At 34.3% G+C, this 20,573-nt stretch overlaps 1 protein-coding gene across 3 annotated transcripts in view; it reads left to right on the top strand.

Annotated features, from left to right (window-relative positions):
- Sgce (sarcoglycan epsilon) overlaps positions 1 to 19,697 on the top strand; it is a 68,764-nt gene extending 49,067 nt beyond the window's left edge. For 2 of the 3 annotated variants that reach the window (XM_026391524.2, XM_077796704.1), the window contains 6 exons: positions 1,852 to 2,014; positions 4,508 to 4,719; positions 5,652 to 5,678; positions 6,393 to 6,581; positions 16,591 to 16,634; positions 19,447 to 19,697. In XM_026391524.2, the coding sequence (XP_026247309.1) occupies positions 1,852 to 2,014; positions 4,508 to 4,719; positions 5,652 to 5,678; positions 6,393 to 6,581; positions 16,591 to 16,634; positions 19,447 to 19,463 (652 nt within the window). In that variant the 3' untranslated portion in view covers positions 19,464 to 19,697. The remainder of the gene's footprint in view (positions 1 to 1,851; positions 2,015 to 4,507; positions 4,720 to 5,651; positions 5,679 to 6,392; positions 6,582 to 16,590; positions 16,635 to 19,446) is intronic. The other variant, XM_026391525.2, reaches the window with a different exon arrangement.
- The last annotated feature ends 876 nt before the right edge of the window (positions 19,698 to 20,573 follow it).

The following is a 20,573-nucleotide window of genomic DNA, read 5'->3' as shown; positions in this document are numbered from 1 at the left end:
TATTTGGTTATTTCTCTTCCCCAGCCAGTTAGGCTCTAATATATCCCTAGCAGGTTAGTCTCTGGTAAGTTTCTCTTAAAGACAAGTCTTGTTAAGAAGAACAGAATGATTTTATGTATTTTAATACATAATACATTTTTCTTCTCCTCCTGCTGAAAGCAAAAGCAGATTGTGAATATTAGAATAAGAACCTGGTAGAGCTCCTGGAGATAAAACTCACATAGGTGTGTCTATGTGTCGCTGAGGGAAAGGGGCTTCCAATAACTGGATTCCTCTGGAGTTTTAACTGTCAGACTTTTCTACAATGAGCCTCTGTCAATTATAGTTCAGGTTTTCCTACCCTAGCACTGGTTCTCCAGAGGTTTTAACTTGCAAGATTCTTCTACAGTAAAGTATGATTCTCTGTATTTGCCTATTGGTGTCTCCAAATTTAGGGGCAGCCATTTGCCTTGTGAACTCTCTTCTCCTACAGATCTAAAAATAATTGTTTATTTTTCAATTTGTTCAGTTTTTAAAAACTTGTTGTTAGTATGGTATAGTACCTTCCAAGCTTTTTATTTACTGGATCAGAAACCAGAGGTCTTCTTTGATCTATTTTGAGTTATTTTTGTATATGTGGTGTGAGATAGGGAGTCAAACTTCATTCTTTTGTACATGAATATGTAGTTTCTCTAGCACCATTAGTTGTAAAAAAATTTTTCCCCACTGAATTGTTTTGGTATCTGTGATGATAATTGGTTTACTAAATACTAGAGTTTATTTCTAGACTCTGAATTCTAGTCCATTGATCATGTCTGTCTCTATGTCAGTGCCATACTGTCTTGATTATTGTAGCTTTGTGTAAGTTTTAAAATCATCAATTATGAGTCCTCTAAATTTATTTTTCTTAGTCACATTTTTGGGTTTTTTTTTGCCGACTCTGGGTTTCTTGAAATTTTCATGTGAATTTTAGGGTAAGTTTGTAAATTTCTGCAAAAAGGATAGCTACAATTTTAATAGTTTTATTTCATTTTATAATTAGCTATAAACATTAAGAAAATAAATAATATTTATTTGGAGTAATTTCTTGTTTTTTTCTTTCCTTTGAGTGGCAAGTGAGATTCCATATTTTCAAACTTTTCCAAGATTATTTAAATGCTACTGCTAACTACATTCTGTTTTATTATGAAATCATGTCATTTAAGTAGAGTTCTTTCGTCATCATTGCTAAGATACACACCAAAAATATAAACTTTGTTTTTCTTGTTTGTAATTACCAAACAACAGTTCTTAAGTTTTTAGATAAATGATTTAGAGAAGGTCTCATAACAAGAGACCAAGTGTTAGGGGTTTGTGTACTGTAAAAGTGGACAGGATGGTTGAGTAGAATAACAAAGCATGATTGGAGCCTAGTATCTCCAGGGATGCCATTTCACAATCTTACTATATATATTGAAATCAAGTAAAAATGTTTTATTTATAATTATTTATTATTTTAGTGATAGTTAATTTTCTAAACAATCCAGCTTAAGAATATTTTTAATGTAAGTAGTCTATGAAATATAGTAGTCAGAATATGACCACGACTATTTTGAATGAAATACAAAGGATGAAATAAAATTTCTGGAAATTAATGTAGAATGCAGACAGTATCTGGTACACCAAGGCATTCAGTAAATATTGGTTGAATGGAGGAATGACTGAAAGGAAGCCCCTACATGAATCACTGCTTTTAAAGCCTAGGCTCTTACCTTAGGGATGATTCTAGTTAATCCCTCAATTCAAAAGGATAAATCCTGCTTTCAGGGGAGATTGTTTTTCAGTGTTTTCAATTTTCTTAAAGGATAACTTTAGAGTTTCACATTTTTACAGTGTTTATGTCATGGTTGGTGCCGATGTCCCATTTTCTTCTTGTTTACGAGAAGTTGAAAATCCACAGAATCAATTGAGATGCAGTCAAGAAATGGAGCCTGTAATAACTTGTGATAAAAAATTTCGTACTCAATTTTACATTGACTGGTGCAAAATTTCATTGGTGAGTTTTTGCTTACTTTTATTTTTGCAAATGTAGTTCGGAGGGATGTGGCTGGACGCAATGTTTGACTAAAACCTGAATAGCTTTTAGAAACAAATCCTGTGTTTACTTTGTTAACTGCAATGGACTTGCTTGACTTTAAGGATTTGGTAAATTCGTTGACACTGCCTCCATTTAGGAAAGAGTATCTCCATTATTGTTCTCACTTTACCTTTGAATAGTTGCTGAGGTTGAATTAGCTTGACAGGTGGTCCAAATGAACCTGTTGGACTTGCAGGTTGCTGTTAATCAGCACAGCTTATGGAGTCAGCATGGTTTGTGTAAAAGTCTCTTCTGAAATTTGCTACCACTACCTTACTTTGGAGGGAGAGAATGGAGTACTATAATAAATCTGAAAGTAAGCCAATATTATGCTCTCAGTGTCCTGGAAACACAAATTGTGTGAAAAGTTTAAGGTTCAAGAAACAATTCCAAGTGAGGAAAGTTAGTATCTTACTAACATCAAATATTTTTATATTTTATACCACTTTTTAATTTGCATGCTGTAAGATTTAGAAAAATGTGAAGTTTTATATCTATATAAATATGTATATATAAATACTTTTATATGTGTATACTAGTTGTATTTTTTGTATATCTCTTTATAATATTGTGATCCTGCTGAGAGGTACCACAGTTGTCTTAATTTGTTTGTGACCTTTAGATTTAACTTTTGTCAGCTCTTTATGATTGGCAGAGAATGAATTAGATCTAAGTTTAAAGTTGACATTTGAACAAAGTTATCGACACATAAACACAACTGTCACTTCATGTCTTAGAGAGCCCACTGCAGGCAGCTTGCCAGGCTCCAGTACTGGAGAACATGTTACTCACGTTGCAATACTTAGCACTCCCTGTGGCCTTTTGCCCTGAACTACTCTTCTCATGTCCTTGGCATCTTAGAGAAATAATGCCCTTTACCTTCTTAAATCAAATTAAATTGTTCTCTTGCTATGGTTTATGTGCATTAGAGGCAAATATTGAGTTTGAAAAACTCAGTCATGGTGCTAAACATACAAGGGTGTGAAGGACTGAGCAGCTGCTATCATAACTTAAATAGATTCCTCTCAACAAAGTCAGAGGCAGACCCTAGCAATGCTATTTTACTTGGGGTTGTAACATGAGCCTATGTGTAGGAATATTATCTGATTTCTGAAAGCTTAAAAATGACTTATGTTTTGAAGATTTTAGTTTTTACGATAATGGAAAGGTTGGGAATTTTCATTTTTTAATTTTACATGTAGTTGTTTATATGCCACAAAAGATTTCAGAAGGCTTAAATAAAAGTCATATAATAAATATAATAAATAGAGAATTTAAAAATGATAATATTGGGACCTAAACTTTATAATAGATAGTAAAGTCATGTTTGAAAACAAGTATACTAGTGTCCAGGATAAAAAAAAGGAAATTCAGGGCTGGGGTTGTGGCTCAGTGGCAGAGCACTTGCCTCTTACATGTGAGGCACTGGGTTTGATCCTTAGCACCACATAAAAATAAATTAAAAAAAAAATAAAGATACTGTGTCCATGTATAACTAAAAATATTTTTTAAAAAAGGAAATTCATCAGTTATTTAGTTTCCATTCTTAAGAAGGACACAGAACATCAATTCCTTGGCAGAAATAAAGCATTGCATTATTAACAAAATTCTTCAAGTGTACTCTTTTGGGAAAGGATATTAAGTAATGCCATAAATAATTCTCCCCAACATTTTTTTTCTGGTAGCAAATGCTGCAACCGATTTTACACAGGTACCTTTTTAACACCCTTTACTAAAAACCATACTATCATTAAATACAACTCTGTTGTGAAAGCAGTTTCATTAACATGGAGGTAAATTAACATAATGCAAGTCTGCATTTCTTGGATCCTCGGATAGAATTTAGTAAAACTATAGCATTGGAAGGGTTTCATATTCCATAACTATCTTTTCTAAAAACATGTCAGCTGGGTTGCAGAAAGATCAAGAACAGTTTGGGAAACTATCCTTTTTGTTTTTCTTTTCTCTTCCTCTCTTTCACTGATTGACCCTAGAAACTAAACCTTCATACCAGTTCATCAGCCATTTTGTGGTTTGTTAACATCTGCACTGAGGTTTGTCACTAAAAAACAAGAAATTTACACAGTACTGTAAAGAACTTCTGCTTTGGAGGAAACAGAAAATTACACACACATGTACATACATTTATTATGTATGTCTATACGTGAAGCAAATGTATATATGTTGAGAGAATTATGCAGAAAATAGGCCAAGATAAAGCCTTTATTACTTTCATTCATTATCTCTCCCTGACTCCAATAAATAATTGGAAATTCAAGGTGATAACATAATTGGAAAAGATGGCTTTTTAAGGTAATTTGTCAAAGAATGTTTTGGTGTGTCTAGATCTTAAAAATCTCATTAATGTTTGCAGCTATTAATTTGGGGTATAATTGTCTTCTTTTGTATCAGGTTGATAAAACAAAGCAAGTGTCCACTTATCAGGAAGTGATTCGTGGAGAGGGGATTTTGCCTGATGGTGGAGAGTACAAACCCCCTTCTGATTCTTTGAAAAGCAGAGACTATTACACGGATTTCCTAATTACACTGGCTGTGCCCTCGGCAGTAGCACTGGTCCTTTTTCTAATACTTGCTTATATCATGTGCTGCCGACGGGAAGGCGTGTGAGTACTTTAAAACACTAATAAAAAAATTAGAGAGCCTGCTAAGATAGCAACCTAGATGATTCCATTAAGAGCAAAGTTTCATTTAGTTCATATAATACTTTATAAATGAATTGAAATTGTGTTCAAGTCAAACTGTAGTACTTTATTCCTTTAAAATGAATTAAAATAGTTTTGAGTCTAGTAAACCAAATTAGGGCCCATAATTACTTTATTCAAAAATTATTAAGGCTAGATATAAATTCATGCTGGCAAAACAGTCCCAAGAATAATTGAGACTAGATACTTTGGTTACACAAGCCATCTTTTGTGAGCAGAGACAGTGGAATCTATTGACATGGTAATGGCACTTTAAATAAACGAATTGTCTTAGTTTGATCAGAGTGATGGTCAGCATTCTTGAAATCATTCTGCTGTCAAACAGGGTGTCACAATCTAAATGCTTAAAATATATTTAAAAAAAAACAGTTTAGGAGTTAATTAAGAAAAATAAGCTAAAATTTGAGTAATGAGTCTTCATGAATAGTTAGTACTTTGAGGACATCTATGTCAATTAAGGTAACCTCCTGAGATTATCTGGAAGTCAGGGTAACAAAGCAAAGGATAAAAAATTAATAAAGCAGCAAGTAACAAGTTCTTCCATTTTTACATATAGCCTGATTTCATTATGTCATAGAATTTATTTCAATCAAGAGCTTGATTCTTAATCTCCATTTTTTTTTTCATTTTCTGTGTGTTTCTCATCAGTATTCCATCGCTGTGTGTGTATTCATCCAAGTAATATCATAAACCTGGTGGCAAATGCTGCCTGGTTGCATTTAAAAGTAACACTGTCAGCATTTCCACGTCATGCAAGATTCCATGAGCATATAGTCTTAATGTTCCAAATATCAATGCTATTATTTAATTCATAAATTTTGTTTTGTTTCTAGGGAAAAGAGAAACATGCAAACACCAGAGTAAGTGTCTTCTTTCCTGTTCTTATCATTTTTTCCACTTCTCCATTGCCCATCATGCTCCATACATGTGTGTCATGCTTTTTTTTTTCATTCATCATCTTTCATAGTTTATTTTATGAATGTGAAAGCTGCTTTCTAAATAGAGATATTTAGGAGGGAGAGAAACTAAACATAAAAAGGGTTTGAAAACTAAGCTTACCTAGATAAAAAGTTAAACCTAAAATACTTCAGATTCAGAATATTAACTTGCCATTTATATTATGTGATTTCCCAATCTGCATTTCTATAAACCAGAGAACAGACGAAAAGACCTTTCATACAAGTTTTCCTGAATCTACAGTAATAACCTACTATAAAATGAAACTTCTGTGAGTATTTATAAATGCCCCACCAGAAGCCACAAAATAAAAGTTATTGTAGTTGTATCTTAATCATAGAAACTAAATAGAAAACTAGTTTGTTACTAAGGGCTGTAATATGAACACAGTGCTTCATAGATTAGTTTAATTTGAGATTACTTCAGAATCAGTTTGTAATTTTCAGTTCTGCTCTGTTAAAAGTATGTGAGATGTATAAAATGCCCAAAGAACAATAATGTCTTGTTATTTTAGAAGAAAAAGCATTTTTATAACTTTTTTTAAATTGATGAAGTATCAGGCTAATATGTGATTTTAAATATATGTTGTTGTTTGTTTTTCTTTTCTTTTGACATAGCATCCAATTGGTCCATCATAGTGCTATTCAGAAATCTACAAAGGAGCTACGAGATATGTCCAAGAACAGAGAGATTGCATGGCCCCTGTCGACGCTTCCTGTGTTTCACCCGGTAACTGGGGAGATCATTCCTCCTCTACACACAGACAGCTACGATAGCACGAACATGCCCCTGATGCAAACACAGCAGTAAGTACTGCCTCAGAGCCAGAGCCACTAAAGTGCCCATATATACTTACTAATGTCTATAAAGACCAGAGCTTTCCTTGATTTTGCTTTTGTTTATAATTGGAAGAGACAATACAAAAAGTTCATTGATAATGTAGCTAGCATTCTTACTAGCCTGAAACAAACAGAGTAGAAATACTTCCAGGAAATTATTTTTCTTCTTCAGTAATCCAAACAAGACTGCATTCACCTTAATGTTTAAGACATTAATACTGATAATAAACCATTATATATGTTTGCTTAAAAATGAGTTAATTATGAAAAGAGAACCATGTACGAAAGCATTGCAAACTGATGGATTTTTAGAATGTTAGAACTATTTGGTTTTGTTAATCTTTTTTATTCTTTTTATTATCATAGCCCTATGTCATCTAAATTTTTTTTCAGGATAAAGGGTTTTTAGGGTTTTTTTCTTTTTTCTTTTTTTTTTTGTGTGTGGTCTGCTTGTATATCAAAATGAGCAGTTTCAGTATGAACTATAAACATATTTTAGTATCTTAAACCTTTTCTTCTTTTGGAAGATCTGGTCAGAGAACCTGCCGGAGGACTGTGAAAAGGACACGTATATGGGAAGGGAGGCTGAGGAATTTTCTGTGTCTCAGAGCTAGAGTTTGATATATAAAATAGTAGGTAAAGCTATCATATTTTAAAAGTTTTTATTTTTTTAGTTGTAGTTGGCTACAATACCTTTATTTTAGTTATTTATTTTTATGTGGTGCTGAGGATTGAACCCAGTGCCTCACACATGCAAGGCAAGTGCTCTACCACTGAGCTAGGTGAGCACTCTACTGCTGAGCCACAACCCTAGCACATGCTATCATTTATTTTTAAGAATATTTTTTTTAAAATCATCTGTTAGATTACTTGAATTCAATTGCCCAAAGTGCTGAAAGTCACAAAGGTGACTTATGAGGTCCTCCTTATTTTTCAAGGTAAATGGAATGTATATGCAAAAATAATCTCCCTTTCTCTCTTTCTACCCACACACCTTAGATTATAATATGAAAATAAACATGGTTTAAAAATGTGTCTGGAAACCAGGCTGGGTACCTTTTCCATCAAGAGTGCTTATTTTGTAATCAGGTAAAATGCATGTAGTATTTAAAGATTAAACAATGACGGAGATGGATAGTGTAAACAGTCAACCTAGATGAACTTGCCCAAAATACTTTGGAAATTCAAATATGTTATAAATATCTTCCTACAGTTCTCTAACATCATTTACTCAGGGTCATATAAGCAAAGGATAGATTGTGTGTGTGTGTGTGTGAGAGAGAGAGAGAGAGAATAATTCAAGTCTTTTTTTTTCCAATGGTAGAGGAAAATTAGACATTGAAAAATGTGAGGTTTTTGGAAACATTATGCCAGGTTGAACTAAGTATTTAAGTTCCACAAAATTTAGGTGTGGTGAATGAATGAGAGAGATTTCTATGCTCTCTAAAGATCAGTCACCCTTCTGTTATGGATCATCATTAGTAAAATTTCAAGAACATTGTAATAATGCACAACTTAGCCATATCTTATGCCTTTTTGAGATGAAAATTGGGAATGACCTTATCATTAATTTTTAAAATGAAAGGAATATTTTTTTTGATGCCAGGGTTGAATCCACTAAGCCACATCCCCAGCCCTTTTCATTTTTTATTTTGAGATAGGGTCTTGCTAAGTTTCTTAGGGCCTCACTGAGTTACTGAGACTGGCTTTCCTTATTATTTTTTTTTTTTTTTACTAATATTTCTTACATTGTTTAGAGTGTCAGTGAAATACTAATAGGTAGTCTTTAAAATTGAAATGGTCAGCTGGACATGGTGGCACACACCTGAAATTCCAATCTGTAATAAATTTTAAAAAGGGTGGGGCGGCTGGGGATGTGGCTCAGTGGTTGAATGCCCCTGGGTTCAATCCCCAGTACCAGAAAAAAAAAAAAAAAAAGGAAATGAAACAGTCAAATATACTTGGAAACCAGGTTTTGCTTGTTTTTTTAAGCTATGGGAATTCTTAGACCATTTTATGTGTGCTTTGTGAACCCATGAAACAAGGTTGGTATTCAGCTAACATTGCTCTAAAATTATAGAATACAAAACTACTATAATAAGCAGGGAAACTTGAAAATGTTTGTAAATAATTAAAACTCTGCTAATGAAGTTTTAAGGGAAGAGAAAAAAGACTTTTGTCATTTTTTAAAGACTTTTATCATTTAAGACTTTTACCATTTTACCCTTTTTAACCATATATATGAGAATAAGAATAGTTCCATCAAAATTATTTTGATTCCTGTGACTAGAATTTTGCAATGTTTTACTCTAATATACAAGCAAAATAAAATTTCCTGTCTAGTTTAAGACCAAATGCACCTTCCTGGTCCTTCCATAACCCCATCAATACTGTCATTATGTTGATCAGATCTATTTGCAAATGCGATAGGTTATTATATTGAATTTGCAACAATTTCAACCTACATGTGTTTTTAAGTTCTGAAAACCTTTGTATTATTCAAATTTCTGCTAATGGAAAAGCTCCATTAACTAGCACTTCTATATAAATAGGGTACATAGATAATTGATGATGTTCACAATGATTATTCTGAGGTACTGCAGGATCATCAAGTGTGTCTGACTCATCAGAGGAAAATTAAATTACATTCGGTGTCGTTTCAGTTTTGAGTGTATATTATCTTTCTTTTATTCTTGGAAATGGATAATATGTGCATGGTCTCTATGGTAACTCCCTATAAGCCAGAATATGTGATTAACCTCATTTTCCAACCATGCCAGAAAATAGGGGACTCATTGTATCAGGTTCATCTTAGCTGTCCTTTACACAAATTCAACTTTTACTTTTCAACTGAAAAACATAGCTGTTTTTCTAAAAGTTTTATTTCAGCATCAAATAGACACATAAATATTTTGGTCATTTGGATGGAACTGAATTCTCAGAACTAAAATGAGATATTGTATTTGATGAGGCATTACAGTACCTGATAACTAGGTATGTGCTTGGATAATGCTACCTTGTATTTACTAATTAACCCTTTCTCAAAAGGGCATGAGTTTCATCTTTACATATTCACATAGTCATACTAAGTGTTCTGAATTTATCATTATTAAATAACTTGGCCAGCTACTGGATGTTGTGTTTATTCTTCAGACTTGACACCAGAAACATTCAGGTGTAAGGATATGGCTAAATATTTATCTGGGTGTCTAAGAAAGACTCAAGAATATTCAAAGTTGAGTATAGCTGGACAAGTTGGTACATGCCTGTTAATCCCACTACCCAGGAGGCTGAGGCAGGAGGATCACAAGTTCAAGGTCAGCCTGAGCAACACAATAAGATGCTGTCTCAGAAAATGAAAAAATAAAAAGAGTTAGGAATATATCTCAGTGGCCTCTGAGTTCAGTTCCCACCACTGCAAAAAAGAAAGGAAAAATAAAATTTGCATAGATGTTAGCTTGGTGTTTTGAACAAGTTGATTCACAACAGAGGTATAGAGAATTCATGACAGCTGTGTAATGAGGGGCTGCCACTGTTGTCAATTACATAATAATATTTTCCTTTTTGATAAAATGCTTTACAGGGCTCCAGATTGGCACTGTGAATTATCCAGCAAAAAAAAGTGTTCAATCATTTGTAGATGATTTATTGAGACAGTGATAAGAGACAAAACTAAATTAGGTCAGTGCTGAGATTAGATTATTTACCTATCCTGATCTCTACTCAGGGATAGATAGTATGGTCATTGACCTCAGGGTTCTCGGATCTAGCTTAGAGTAAAGAGGTGGTAGAAAGGGAAGCTGGGGTAGAATTGGAAAATGTAGCACATGGAAAGGAGAGCTTTCATTTTGTAGTGTTCCTTTTGCTTCTCAAATCACAGAAGAATTATGAACAGGCTATAAATTATCACATAGTCTTAGAAATATAAGGTCAATTTACTTTGCTAATGTATTTATTCTTTAATATATATTTTTAATTTTAGAGGTACAAGAAAGCTGCAAAGACAATACAAACATTTCTCAAATACTATCAGCTAGTTTCTCCCATTGTGAACACCTTGTAGATCATGGCAAATAGATAATCACCACAAAGAACTTGTTATTGGTACTTTACTGTTACCTAGATTCAGACTTTTTTTTTTTTTTTTTAAGATTTCACTAGTTTTTCCACTACTGTTATTTTTCTTTTCCAAGATACTCTCTAGGACACAACAGTCATCATATCTTCCTACGTTTCTCTGGTCTGGGCAGTTCTTTAGACCTTCCTCGTGTCCAGTGGCCTCGATTGTGGTTAGAGGCTCTAGCCGGCTGTTCTGTAGAATGTCCGCATCCTCTTATCCGGTCAGACTTTCTGCATCACCTGTACTAAGTTGTCTTTGCAGCTATCTTTGTAGTAAGTAAATGTTACTATGGATAGTAGAAAAATTTTTTTTATCCCCACTGGCAGTCTCCTTATTTACAATTCATTTCTGGAAATCACATTGTAAAGTAATTCTTAAGTGTACATTGCCTTTGCTCAAAGAATCATTGTTGTGGTTACGGATTATGTTTGTGACCAAAGGCTTAACATCAAAAATCTATTACAGATTTGCTTGATATCCCTCAAGATAAACTTTTGTAAATATTTAAATGAAAAAAAATATTTCAACTCATAGAAATTTATATCTTAAAGTTGAGAGTCTAATGTAGTTGTTCCCAAATCACCATTGCAAGTCAGTTGCTGTAAAACTTCTATAGTGCAGATCTCAGAGGCCTGAGTCTGGAGATTTGGAATCTAGTGGAGGCATATGTTATGGAAGAACAGGAAAAAGGTAGAGAATCCCTGATTTAAAGGACTTAAGTTTAGGATTTGGAAATCCAGAGCCTCCGGTGTTTCTGGTGGGGGTATAGGGAGAGTGGGAAGAAGTGTTTGCTTTCTCACAGACCTCCACCTGGAGTTTTAAAGGAGGAACTTTTTTTTTTTTTTTTCTAAATGCCCCTGAGGACTATGTGTGGAAGTATGAACAAGAAGCAGGACACTGGGTTTTGTCTAGAAAGTTTAGGCTGTTTGTAGATTTAAGCATATCAGTCTCTAGACTTTTCCACACCTCCTTAAATTGCTTGAACTAAACATCGTGAGCAAAGGAGAGATTAGCCCTGATTAGAAAACAGTGTCTGAATGGGACAGAAAAAATGCTATCCCCTGAAAACCTAAAAACTACTCTGGAAGTATAGTCAGTTGGCAATTTTATGCTTTTGGAAAAAGACATTAGTGGAGAATCCCAAATATTCAGTATTCTAAAAAATAAGATATTGTTAAATTTGTGAGGAATTATGTTGCCTTTTAGGGGGAAAATCTGCCTCCTTATTATTATTTTCTTTTAACCACTTTATTACCAACAGATTTTTCCTGAGTGGGAGGTATCTTCATAGAGCACACTTATGTAGTGAGTGAATATTATGGGAATATTATGGGAAAGTGCCCCACATTTTCCAGGAAGATTTTAATTGACTGTACAAAAATCTTCCTTATTCATTAAATAACTAATCCAGGATAATTGGGTGTCCCTCAAAAACAGGAGGTAGATTGTGCCTAATCCTTTGCAAATTAACAAGTATAAAGGTAGAATTATGCCTTTTAATTACACATAGTAACTAATCATTTTAGTTTTTACTGAAGTATTGTATCATTATGTCTTCCCCTTGGTGGTAATGAGAACCAACATTTCATTCATGGTAAAATTCCATAAATAAAAAATTAAGTTTAACGTTTAACTAAAAGTTGAGATCAGTTGAAGAGACTGTTTCAGGGGAGCACGATAATCATTTCCTGTTGACAAAAATTATCAAGCAACCAGGGATGTTTCAGAGTCATTGACTTTAATTTTTTTTTTTTTTAATTCAGTGAGTAAACCCTAAAAGGGATAGATGCAATGTCCTTTGATGGATTTTGATTCTATAGGTTTGTACTGCTTCAGTTTAAAGCTGTGATAGGTTTATGCTTGTCTTTATACAAGCAGGAGGAAAGTTAAAAGAAACAGATGAATGTCTCTTTCTCCTCTATATGTCATATAGAATACTACATTAATTTTAATTAAAATCAAGGAAATTAAGAATTATGTTTACAGTTTCTTTGTGATCTTCCTCCCTCCCTTCCATCTTCCAGGCAATAACCTGATTCCTTAACAAAAGTAGTTGTAGACCTAAGTCACCTTTTTATCACCTTTTTTACAGATTTTTTTTTTGTGTGTGTGTGTGTGTGTGTGGCAAAATCAAGGTTTGAGGAATATAAGTTTTCCTTAAATAGTGGGAAATTCTTAAAATATATTACTATTTTCATTTTTAAATGTCTTCATAAGATTTCAAAAGAGAAATGTTTTGTATTCTACATAATTAATGTGGTTTTCTTTCAAGTCTGGCATAGATTCTATGGCTTTATGCAAATTACTTTGCTTTTGAGTCTTTGAGCAAGTAGCAATGTAATTGGTTGATAATCATCCACCTTACTCATAGAATTACTCTACAGGGTATCCAAGAATGTCAAATTACCTTGAAACAATTGTACAAATAACAAATAATTGTGTACTCCCCCCAAATCACTTATTTCTTAATTTGCAAGTTATTACCTTTGCTTTCTTAAAGAATGAACTTTTTGCAATGACTAATTTACACAATTTTCTGTTTAAATGCATGTAATTATGGCAATAAAATTAGAAAATAATTAATGCTAATAATTCCGAGAATTAGTTTTCTTAACTTTCTGCGTAATGCTGCGGTTTACACATTATAACCTTTCAGTTTGTCCATTAATAACTTAATTATTCTAAGTAGTTTTATGACTGTATAAAGGTCTTTTCTTCGAAGGATTATAGGGCCTCTATTTGAAGTCAACCCCCACTCTCCAGTATAATTGACTGTAGCAGCCTGCTTTCAGCAAGGATGGAAACACTCCCACTCTCTTCCTGCATTCTCTGCGTCTTAACTCCAGTAGAGTTAGTCGTAGGCATTTTTCCAGTATGCCTGAAGCAGTGCTCTTTGGAGGTACCTCCCTTCAGTTCTTTAGTGGAATACACCACTTTGAATATGCCTATCATAGATACATTAACACTCTTGACACTCAGACTCACAGGCAGTCACAAGTTTGGGCAGCCACAAAAATAGCTAGATGTACACACCTTAGACGGGGGAAGTTGAACCTCAACATTTTTTCGGTTGAGCACCTTTTTGCACACATAAGCACTTTTGCTATATAACTCATCTATCGTTTCAGTTGAAATTTCAGAGTGCATGTGCATCATGCAAACATAGCCAACTGTGACACTTATTGCAGATATTTTTAAATCCCCAAACCAAGGTAGTACACACAATCACTTTCTCAGGTATCTTTTCTGAATGTCTTGCTAGTTTGTGTGTGACACTTTCTTAACCAACCATTTATTGTCACCTAGCTAAGACCATTGTGATTTAGAAAGTTTAGCAGTTTTGTGGAAGAGGAAAATGTGGAGGCTAGAGAAGAAATGACAGGGTGTGGATTGACTGATGAGCGATTTCCAAGCAGAATTCCACAGAAGAGAACTTTGGGAGGGCCAACAAGAGGGGATCCAACCAGTCATTCCAATACTGATTTTGAATTTGGAGTGTGCTTAATCTAGGCTTTCAAGAAACCTGTGTCTTTGTTTACCAACCACAGCTGTGTTCTATGCTTTCCTAGTCCTCTTTGTCAAAAATGTGTTGCTTTAATTCTTTAATGGACAAGGTAGAATTAAAGATGATAGTGAAGATGTGCTTGTGTGTGGTGTGTGTAGGTGTGCAGAGGGATCACTCTATCAGTTTAGAATGTAGAATAAGCCCAGTCAATTACACATCTCCTCCCCAACCCCCAATGCTCATGTAATTGCACTGTGACTTTGGTAGTAAAGGTGGTTGCTTTTCCGTCTTTAAATCTGAACTTAGTTCCTTTTTAACTTCATCTTTTTTACTTTTGTGACCCAAACCTATATACATTGTGTGGTATATTGAAGAACAAAGCAAAAGAAATACTCCCATAGACCACATGAACATAAGTGTGGTTAATACACAACAGCAAAAAAGAATGTCATCATTAGAATAGATTATTAAATAATTTCCTTAAATTAGAATTGATTTTGTTATTTCCTTAAACAATATATTTGAAATGAAACCGATTTTTTTTTAAAAAAAAATCACTCAAAGGCATTAACTTAGATTAAGAGTTTAAACACTATTTAATTGGCATGCACCGTTTTTCACTTTAGATCATTATATTTGAAACATAATATTTGCCTGGCTGAAATGCTTCAGATCAATGATTTGCAAACTTTGTTTCTTGGAGGTTTCTTAGACAGGCTTTAGGGGCCAACATATAGGGCAAAGGAAACAAAGCAGGCAGGAATTCTGGCTCCCTTGTTTCAACCCAGAGAAACCTCACCTTTATCTCCTTTGTACATCAGAGTTCTGCTTAGGATTTTAATTAAAAGGAATTCCACTGCGGAAGAGAAACAAAAACCTGAAATTCTCTGGCTTGGATCAAACCTTACTCTGTAGCAAGAGCAGGCTCCTGGAGTTTCTTCCACATAGAACTCAAATTGTACATTTTCCTAAACTAGTAGAAATAACTGAATTTGAAACATCAAATGGATATATATGCATGCTCACAAATACATGTATTGTATGAGTCTTTGTAAGCATCTTCACTAAAACATTGCGTATTCCTATTGGAGATATTACATAGAATGATCCTTACTTATTAGGCACTTTGGGACGATGAAATATTATATGCAGAGAAATACAATGAAAACCTGTGTATGAATGCTTACTAAATGGTAACCTAATTAGGGGTGGGGTGCTTAGAGAAGAGGAGGCATGTTATTTTTTAATTGAAAAAAATATGATAAATATTTGGATAACATTCCTTAAGGAAATTTTTCACTCATAAGAGTAATACATGTCTGCTGTAATCAATTTTGAGTTGATTTTGCAAAGACAAATCGGTGCTGGTTGGATGTAGGACATGGTAGTGGCTGTGGTGGTTAGTTGTTCTGTTTCAAGCCGATGAAGTATTTTCATAGAGACCAGAATATTGATGGCTGCACTAAGAAACCTGAAACTCAATTTGCAGGTAGATATAAGGAATATGAGATGTGTGTTATTTGAATGACAAAATCAGATTTGTGTTTTAGAAGATCATTCTGACAGCAATACACAGAGTGGATTATAGGGAACAGGAATGTGAACAATGAAATAAGTCAGACAGATTGTGAGAATTTACATGAGCAATGGTAATGATTTCAACCAATTTGGTAGTGGCCATAGGGAAGCAGGGGAAAGATTCAGCTGAGATCAGGAGAAAGGTATTAAGATCCCAAGTGATTGAATGTAGGAACTGAACGAGAGGGGAGGGTTGAGGATGACTTCTGCATTTCGAATAACATGTTTGGGTGTGTAGCCATTCCCTGGCATGAGGATACAAAAGCACAGGTTTGGGAAAAGTGATTGAAGGTGGTAATATGCTTTAAAAAGCTGTTGTGACATGACCAGGGATGGTGTATGAATGTGTGTGTGTGTGTGTGTGTGTGTGTGTGTTTTCTAGATCTAGATCTGAAAGAATGAAAGTTAAGAACACAATTTCTGCAATCACTGTGTTCACATCTTTATCCACTGCTTTCTAGCCACGTGGCCTTGAACCTCTAAGCCTATTTCTTCATTTGTAAAATGGAAAAAAATGACAATACCTACCTCCTAGGGTTGTTAGTAGATAAATTAGAGCATGTAGTAAAAATTCCATGAATATTATCAAAATTGCTATCATTTATCCATCTTAGGCCTGTTTCCTCATCCATAAACTCTTGAAGTGGGAGAGGAGTTAAGTTGGATTATAGGACATGGGAATTTATCTCCTGCAGATTTTTGTCCTAATATGTCTGCTCTCTATTTACATGTGTGCAAACACTGTTTTACTCAATAATGTTAATCATTTCTAGGAACTTGCCACACCAGACTCAGATTCCCCAACAGCAGACTACAGGTGAGTACTAAAAATACTAAGTAGATGTTTGTGAATGAAGCTAATAGATTAAAAGATAATTGTAGCACTACATAATTTATGAAGTTTTTGCTTCACCAAGTAAGGCAAAACACTTGTATCATTTCTTAATCAGACTTAGAACCTCAGAATAATAGCTTAGATTATTGCATAGATTGGCATCAGAATGATAAACACAGAGTAAATGATCTTACAGCAAAAGCATCCATGGAGGTCCTGTCTAATTAAGGAAGACTGAATAAAATCCCCTTCCTTCAGCCAAGCACCCTATTCTTCCCCTTGGTATGAAAGATTTTTAGCTTGGATGCATCCAGGATTTGTCTCAGTAAGTGAGCAGCTTGAAACTGATTCTTACAAAAGGAAACCTTTGTGACTAATCACTGAGGCTTCAGGGGGATAAGTGAAAAATGGTTGGCCTGGTTTTAAAGCTGCTTTAGAAAGCTGTTATAACATGACCAGTGATGACAAGATGGCGGACAATTCTCCCTAAACTATTCTATTTCCCTAAGACTTGCTTTCTTTAAGTTTATGTCTTTCAAGTGTCCCTAAAAATTTTCCACAGCCAATTATTTCATTCATTTCAGTACCAAGTAGATAACTTATTCATGATTGTCTTCTAATTAGTGGTTGATTCCTAGTTCTAATTGCCAGGCAACCAGTAATGCCTTTGTAGCTCTTTTGGAAAAGCAAGAAAAGTTTTAAAAATGTAAGTTGGGTGTGGAATTCTAAGTATGAATAGTGGCTTTGTGATAGGGAAACTATTAAGTTAGTCTCAAAAACTTCAGGCACATGTAGAAATGTATTGGATGTTTTCATTCAGAATTATCTTCTCTATTATTACTGCTTTCGGGAATTTAAGGAGATTTTCGTTTGACAACTTTTCAAAGATTTGAGGCAAGTACTACAAAAATATTCATCAGATTTTAATTATGATATTATGTTTATCAGAATTTTTCCCCACAATTTTGATACTTGTTTTAATTAAATGCTAATGTGTTCCAACAAGACTGTTCAATATATTGATGTGGTGGTGCTTACTTTGTAAGCATTCAGGAGATTGATGAAGAAACAAACTTGGTTATAAATGTGTGTCACCTAAATAGAGAAAAAAAAATGAATCCTTACTACCATTAATTTCATGGCTATTTTTTAAAAGCAGAAAAAAATTAAAGGAATATTTCTATAATAGGAATAAGAGAACCTCTTCCTCATTAATCTCATAGACTTTTATGTCTCCTGAAATATTTGTCTTCTGATTCTTGATTATTTCAGAGACAGGTGAGGAAAAGGGAGATAATTTCTAGAAAAAAAAGTATATAAAAATATCTTAAAGATCCATATTTTACTTACTCATGAGGAGAAGTAGAAAGCTTAAGTAGATAATATTAGGGATGATTTTCACAGATGTTACCAGTTTGATAATCACAATAGATTTTTAGCAAGTAGACTTGTTAGTGTACTGCTTTTTAGTAATAGGGAACTTTTCCAAATACAAGGAGAATTTATGCCAGAGCCAATGTGGTAAGAGCCAAAGACTTTGCCCAAGGGGAGTTCAGGATGTTCAAGTTAGTTTTCAAAATTATTTTTCTAAAGCAGGTTTTGGGGAGCAGGCATTTTGCTTGAGTGAAGAAAGCATGGATCTCATTTTTAGTTAGCACCATGACCAATTACCTTCTTGTTTCCTTATGTTATTTTTTTTTTTTTTTTGCAATTTGGGTCATGTTATTGACTGAAATGCACTGTCTCCTCTTGGTTGTTTTCTTGTTTTATCAATGAGGCTCCAGTGCCTAAGTGCTTCAGAAGAGAGGCCACCTTAGCATTTTGCATAATTATGAAAAATTGTTGTGTTTTACCTCTGACACATTGGTAACTAAGTGGAGTCAGGCCTCCTGGAGAGGGGAGCTAAGTGGGCACAGTTACATTCCTTGTTCCCATTCTGTTCATTATAAAAATGGAAAAAAAATTGTTTTTCTATTTCTAAATTATTCTGTTCTGTCTGCAAATGCATGGATGCGGTGCTGTTTATGTACTTTCATGAGTACGGTTGAGTCTTTCTGTTCTTTCATCCTGGTTATCCTACCATAATGAGGCAGCTACATTTGTACATGATTATCATGAAACAATAACTGTCTTTTTCCAAGTACCTCTAAGCACTATGCCATGAAGGTAATTTAGGCACAAATTTGTCTCTTGGATAGCAAGTAATTTTATTTGTAGCTACCAAATGGAAGTTATCAGGGGAGAGTAGATTTTGAAGCTTGTTTCATGTAATTTGTTGTTTTCTTTTAAATTCTCATCTAAAGTTTAAGAAGTGAAGTAGCTGCTGGCGTTGTATTCCTGGACTTGAGCACTAACTGGGATAATAGAGCAGTTAGAAGCTGACAATAGCACTGCCTTCTGGCCCAGGCCCAGGCCATTAGGTTTGATGTCCCTTCAGGTTTTCTCATTTTCTCTGCCCTTCCAACCCACATGGTATTTTTTAAAAGCCACGATTAAAAGGTACAGTCATACATCCCGCAGGCAACCTCTTTCTGTTTGTTTTTTTGTGGGAGGAATTTTCAGGCCATACCTTTTGAGAAATACAGAACATTCCAGCTTTGGTCCAAGAAGGGGAGGGGACGGCTAATTTAGAGATTGTTCTTTAATGAAATGCAAAGAAATAATGCAATGTAATTACTTTAAATTATGTTAGGGAGATAGAAAATTTCTTCTTGCCATAATTCACACTGCCCCGAATCTAAAAGTGTCTGTATCTTGCCTAACTCATGCTCATATTCATTCTTGCACCTTGCAGGTAAATGGTATCCCTGAAGAAAGAAAACTGACTGAAGCAATGAATTTATAATCACACAGTTATAGCAGTTGCATCTTATTTCTCTTTTCTTCCAATAATGCATGAGCCTTTCTGGCATATGGTGTGCATGTTGACAGTATTAAGTATGTACCAAATAATACAATATAACTTTGGTTTTACTAATGTATTTTTTTTGTACTTAAATCATTTTTGACAATTTGTAAGACATTGATGACTTTATATTTGTTACAATAAAAAGTGATCTTTAAAATAAACATTAATGGAGCCTAATGTCTGGTCAAATTTACTTCAGAATAGGTCCATGTATTCATCTTCTCTGAACAAGATTTTATTAAGTAATTCTTATGACTATATAAGGCTATGCGTCTATGCTCCAACTGATCAACCCATTTAAACAGTGCTTTAACTCTTGTAGACTCAAAAGCTTGTTTTTGTTTTGTTTTGTTTTGTTTTTTGGGGTTTTTTTTTTTTGTGTGTGTGTGTGCGTGTATGTGTGTATCTGTGTTTTCCTGGTACTGGGAATTGAACCCAGGGTCTCATGATGGTAACCAAGCACTCTACCACTGAACTCTATCCTCCACTCTTTTATTTAAAAAATTCACATTGAGACAGAGTCTGACAACTACGTGTCCCAGATTGGCCTTGAACTTGCTATCCTTCTGCCTTTACCTGCAAAGTAGCTGGGATTATAGGTGTGGATATAATCCCACCTATATTCTTGTTCTTGCTCTTGTTGTTTTATATCATACTTCTTAGAGTGTTCTAGAGGAAACCCAGTGTTAATGTAGATTATGGAACTGATAACATCTGCTTCAAGCAGGATAGCCCAGGGTACATACTTACCTGAGTTCATAATCAGATATTTGGTTTGAGAAACAGCCCAGGAGGTATTTGCACAGAAAGAAGAGTTACTGATAGTGATATGGTTAAGTGCCACAGGGTCTCCTCTGGTAACTTTGATGTTCATAGTTTTGCAGAGCTTCCTCATACCATGTTGGTCTCTTGCATGCATCTTGGACACTGTTTGTTTGACATGGCCATCAGGCCAGCTAGCAGGGCAGCTTTTATTGCAAACTTGACCATCAGGAAAACCTCCTTTTTTCTGC

The sequence above is a fragment of the Urocitellus parryii genome, chromosome 3 (genome assembly GCF_045843805.1).
Source record: "Urocitellus parryii isolate mUroPar1 chromosome 3, mUroPar1.hap1, whole genome shotgun sequence".
Lineage (NCBI taxonomy): Eukaryota > Metazoa > Chordata > Mammalia > Rodentia > Sciuridae > Urocitellus > Urocitellus parryii.
Note: the sequence above shows the minus strand (reverse complement) of the source record. Positions and strands in the feature narration are given on the sequence as shown.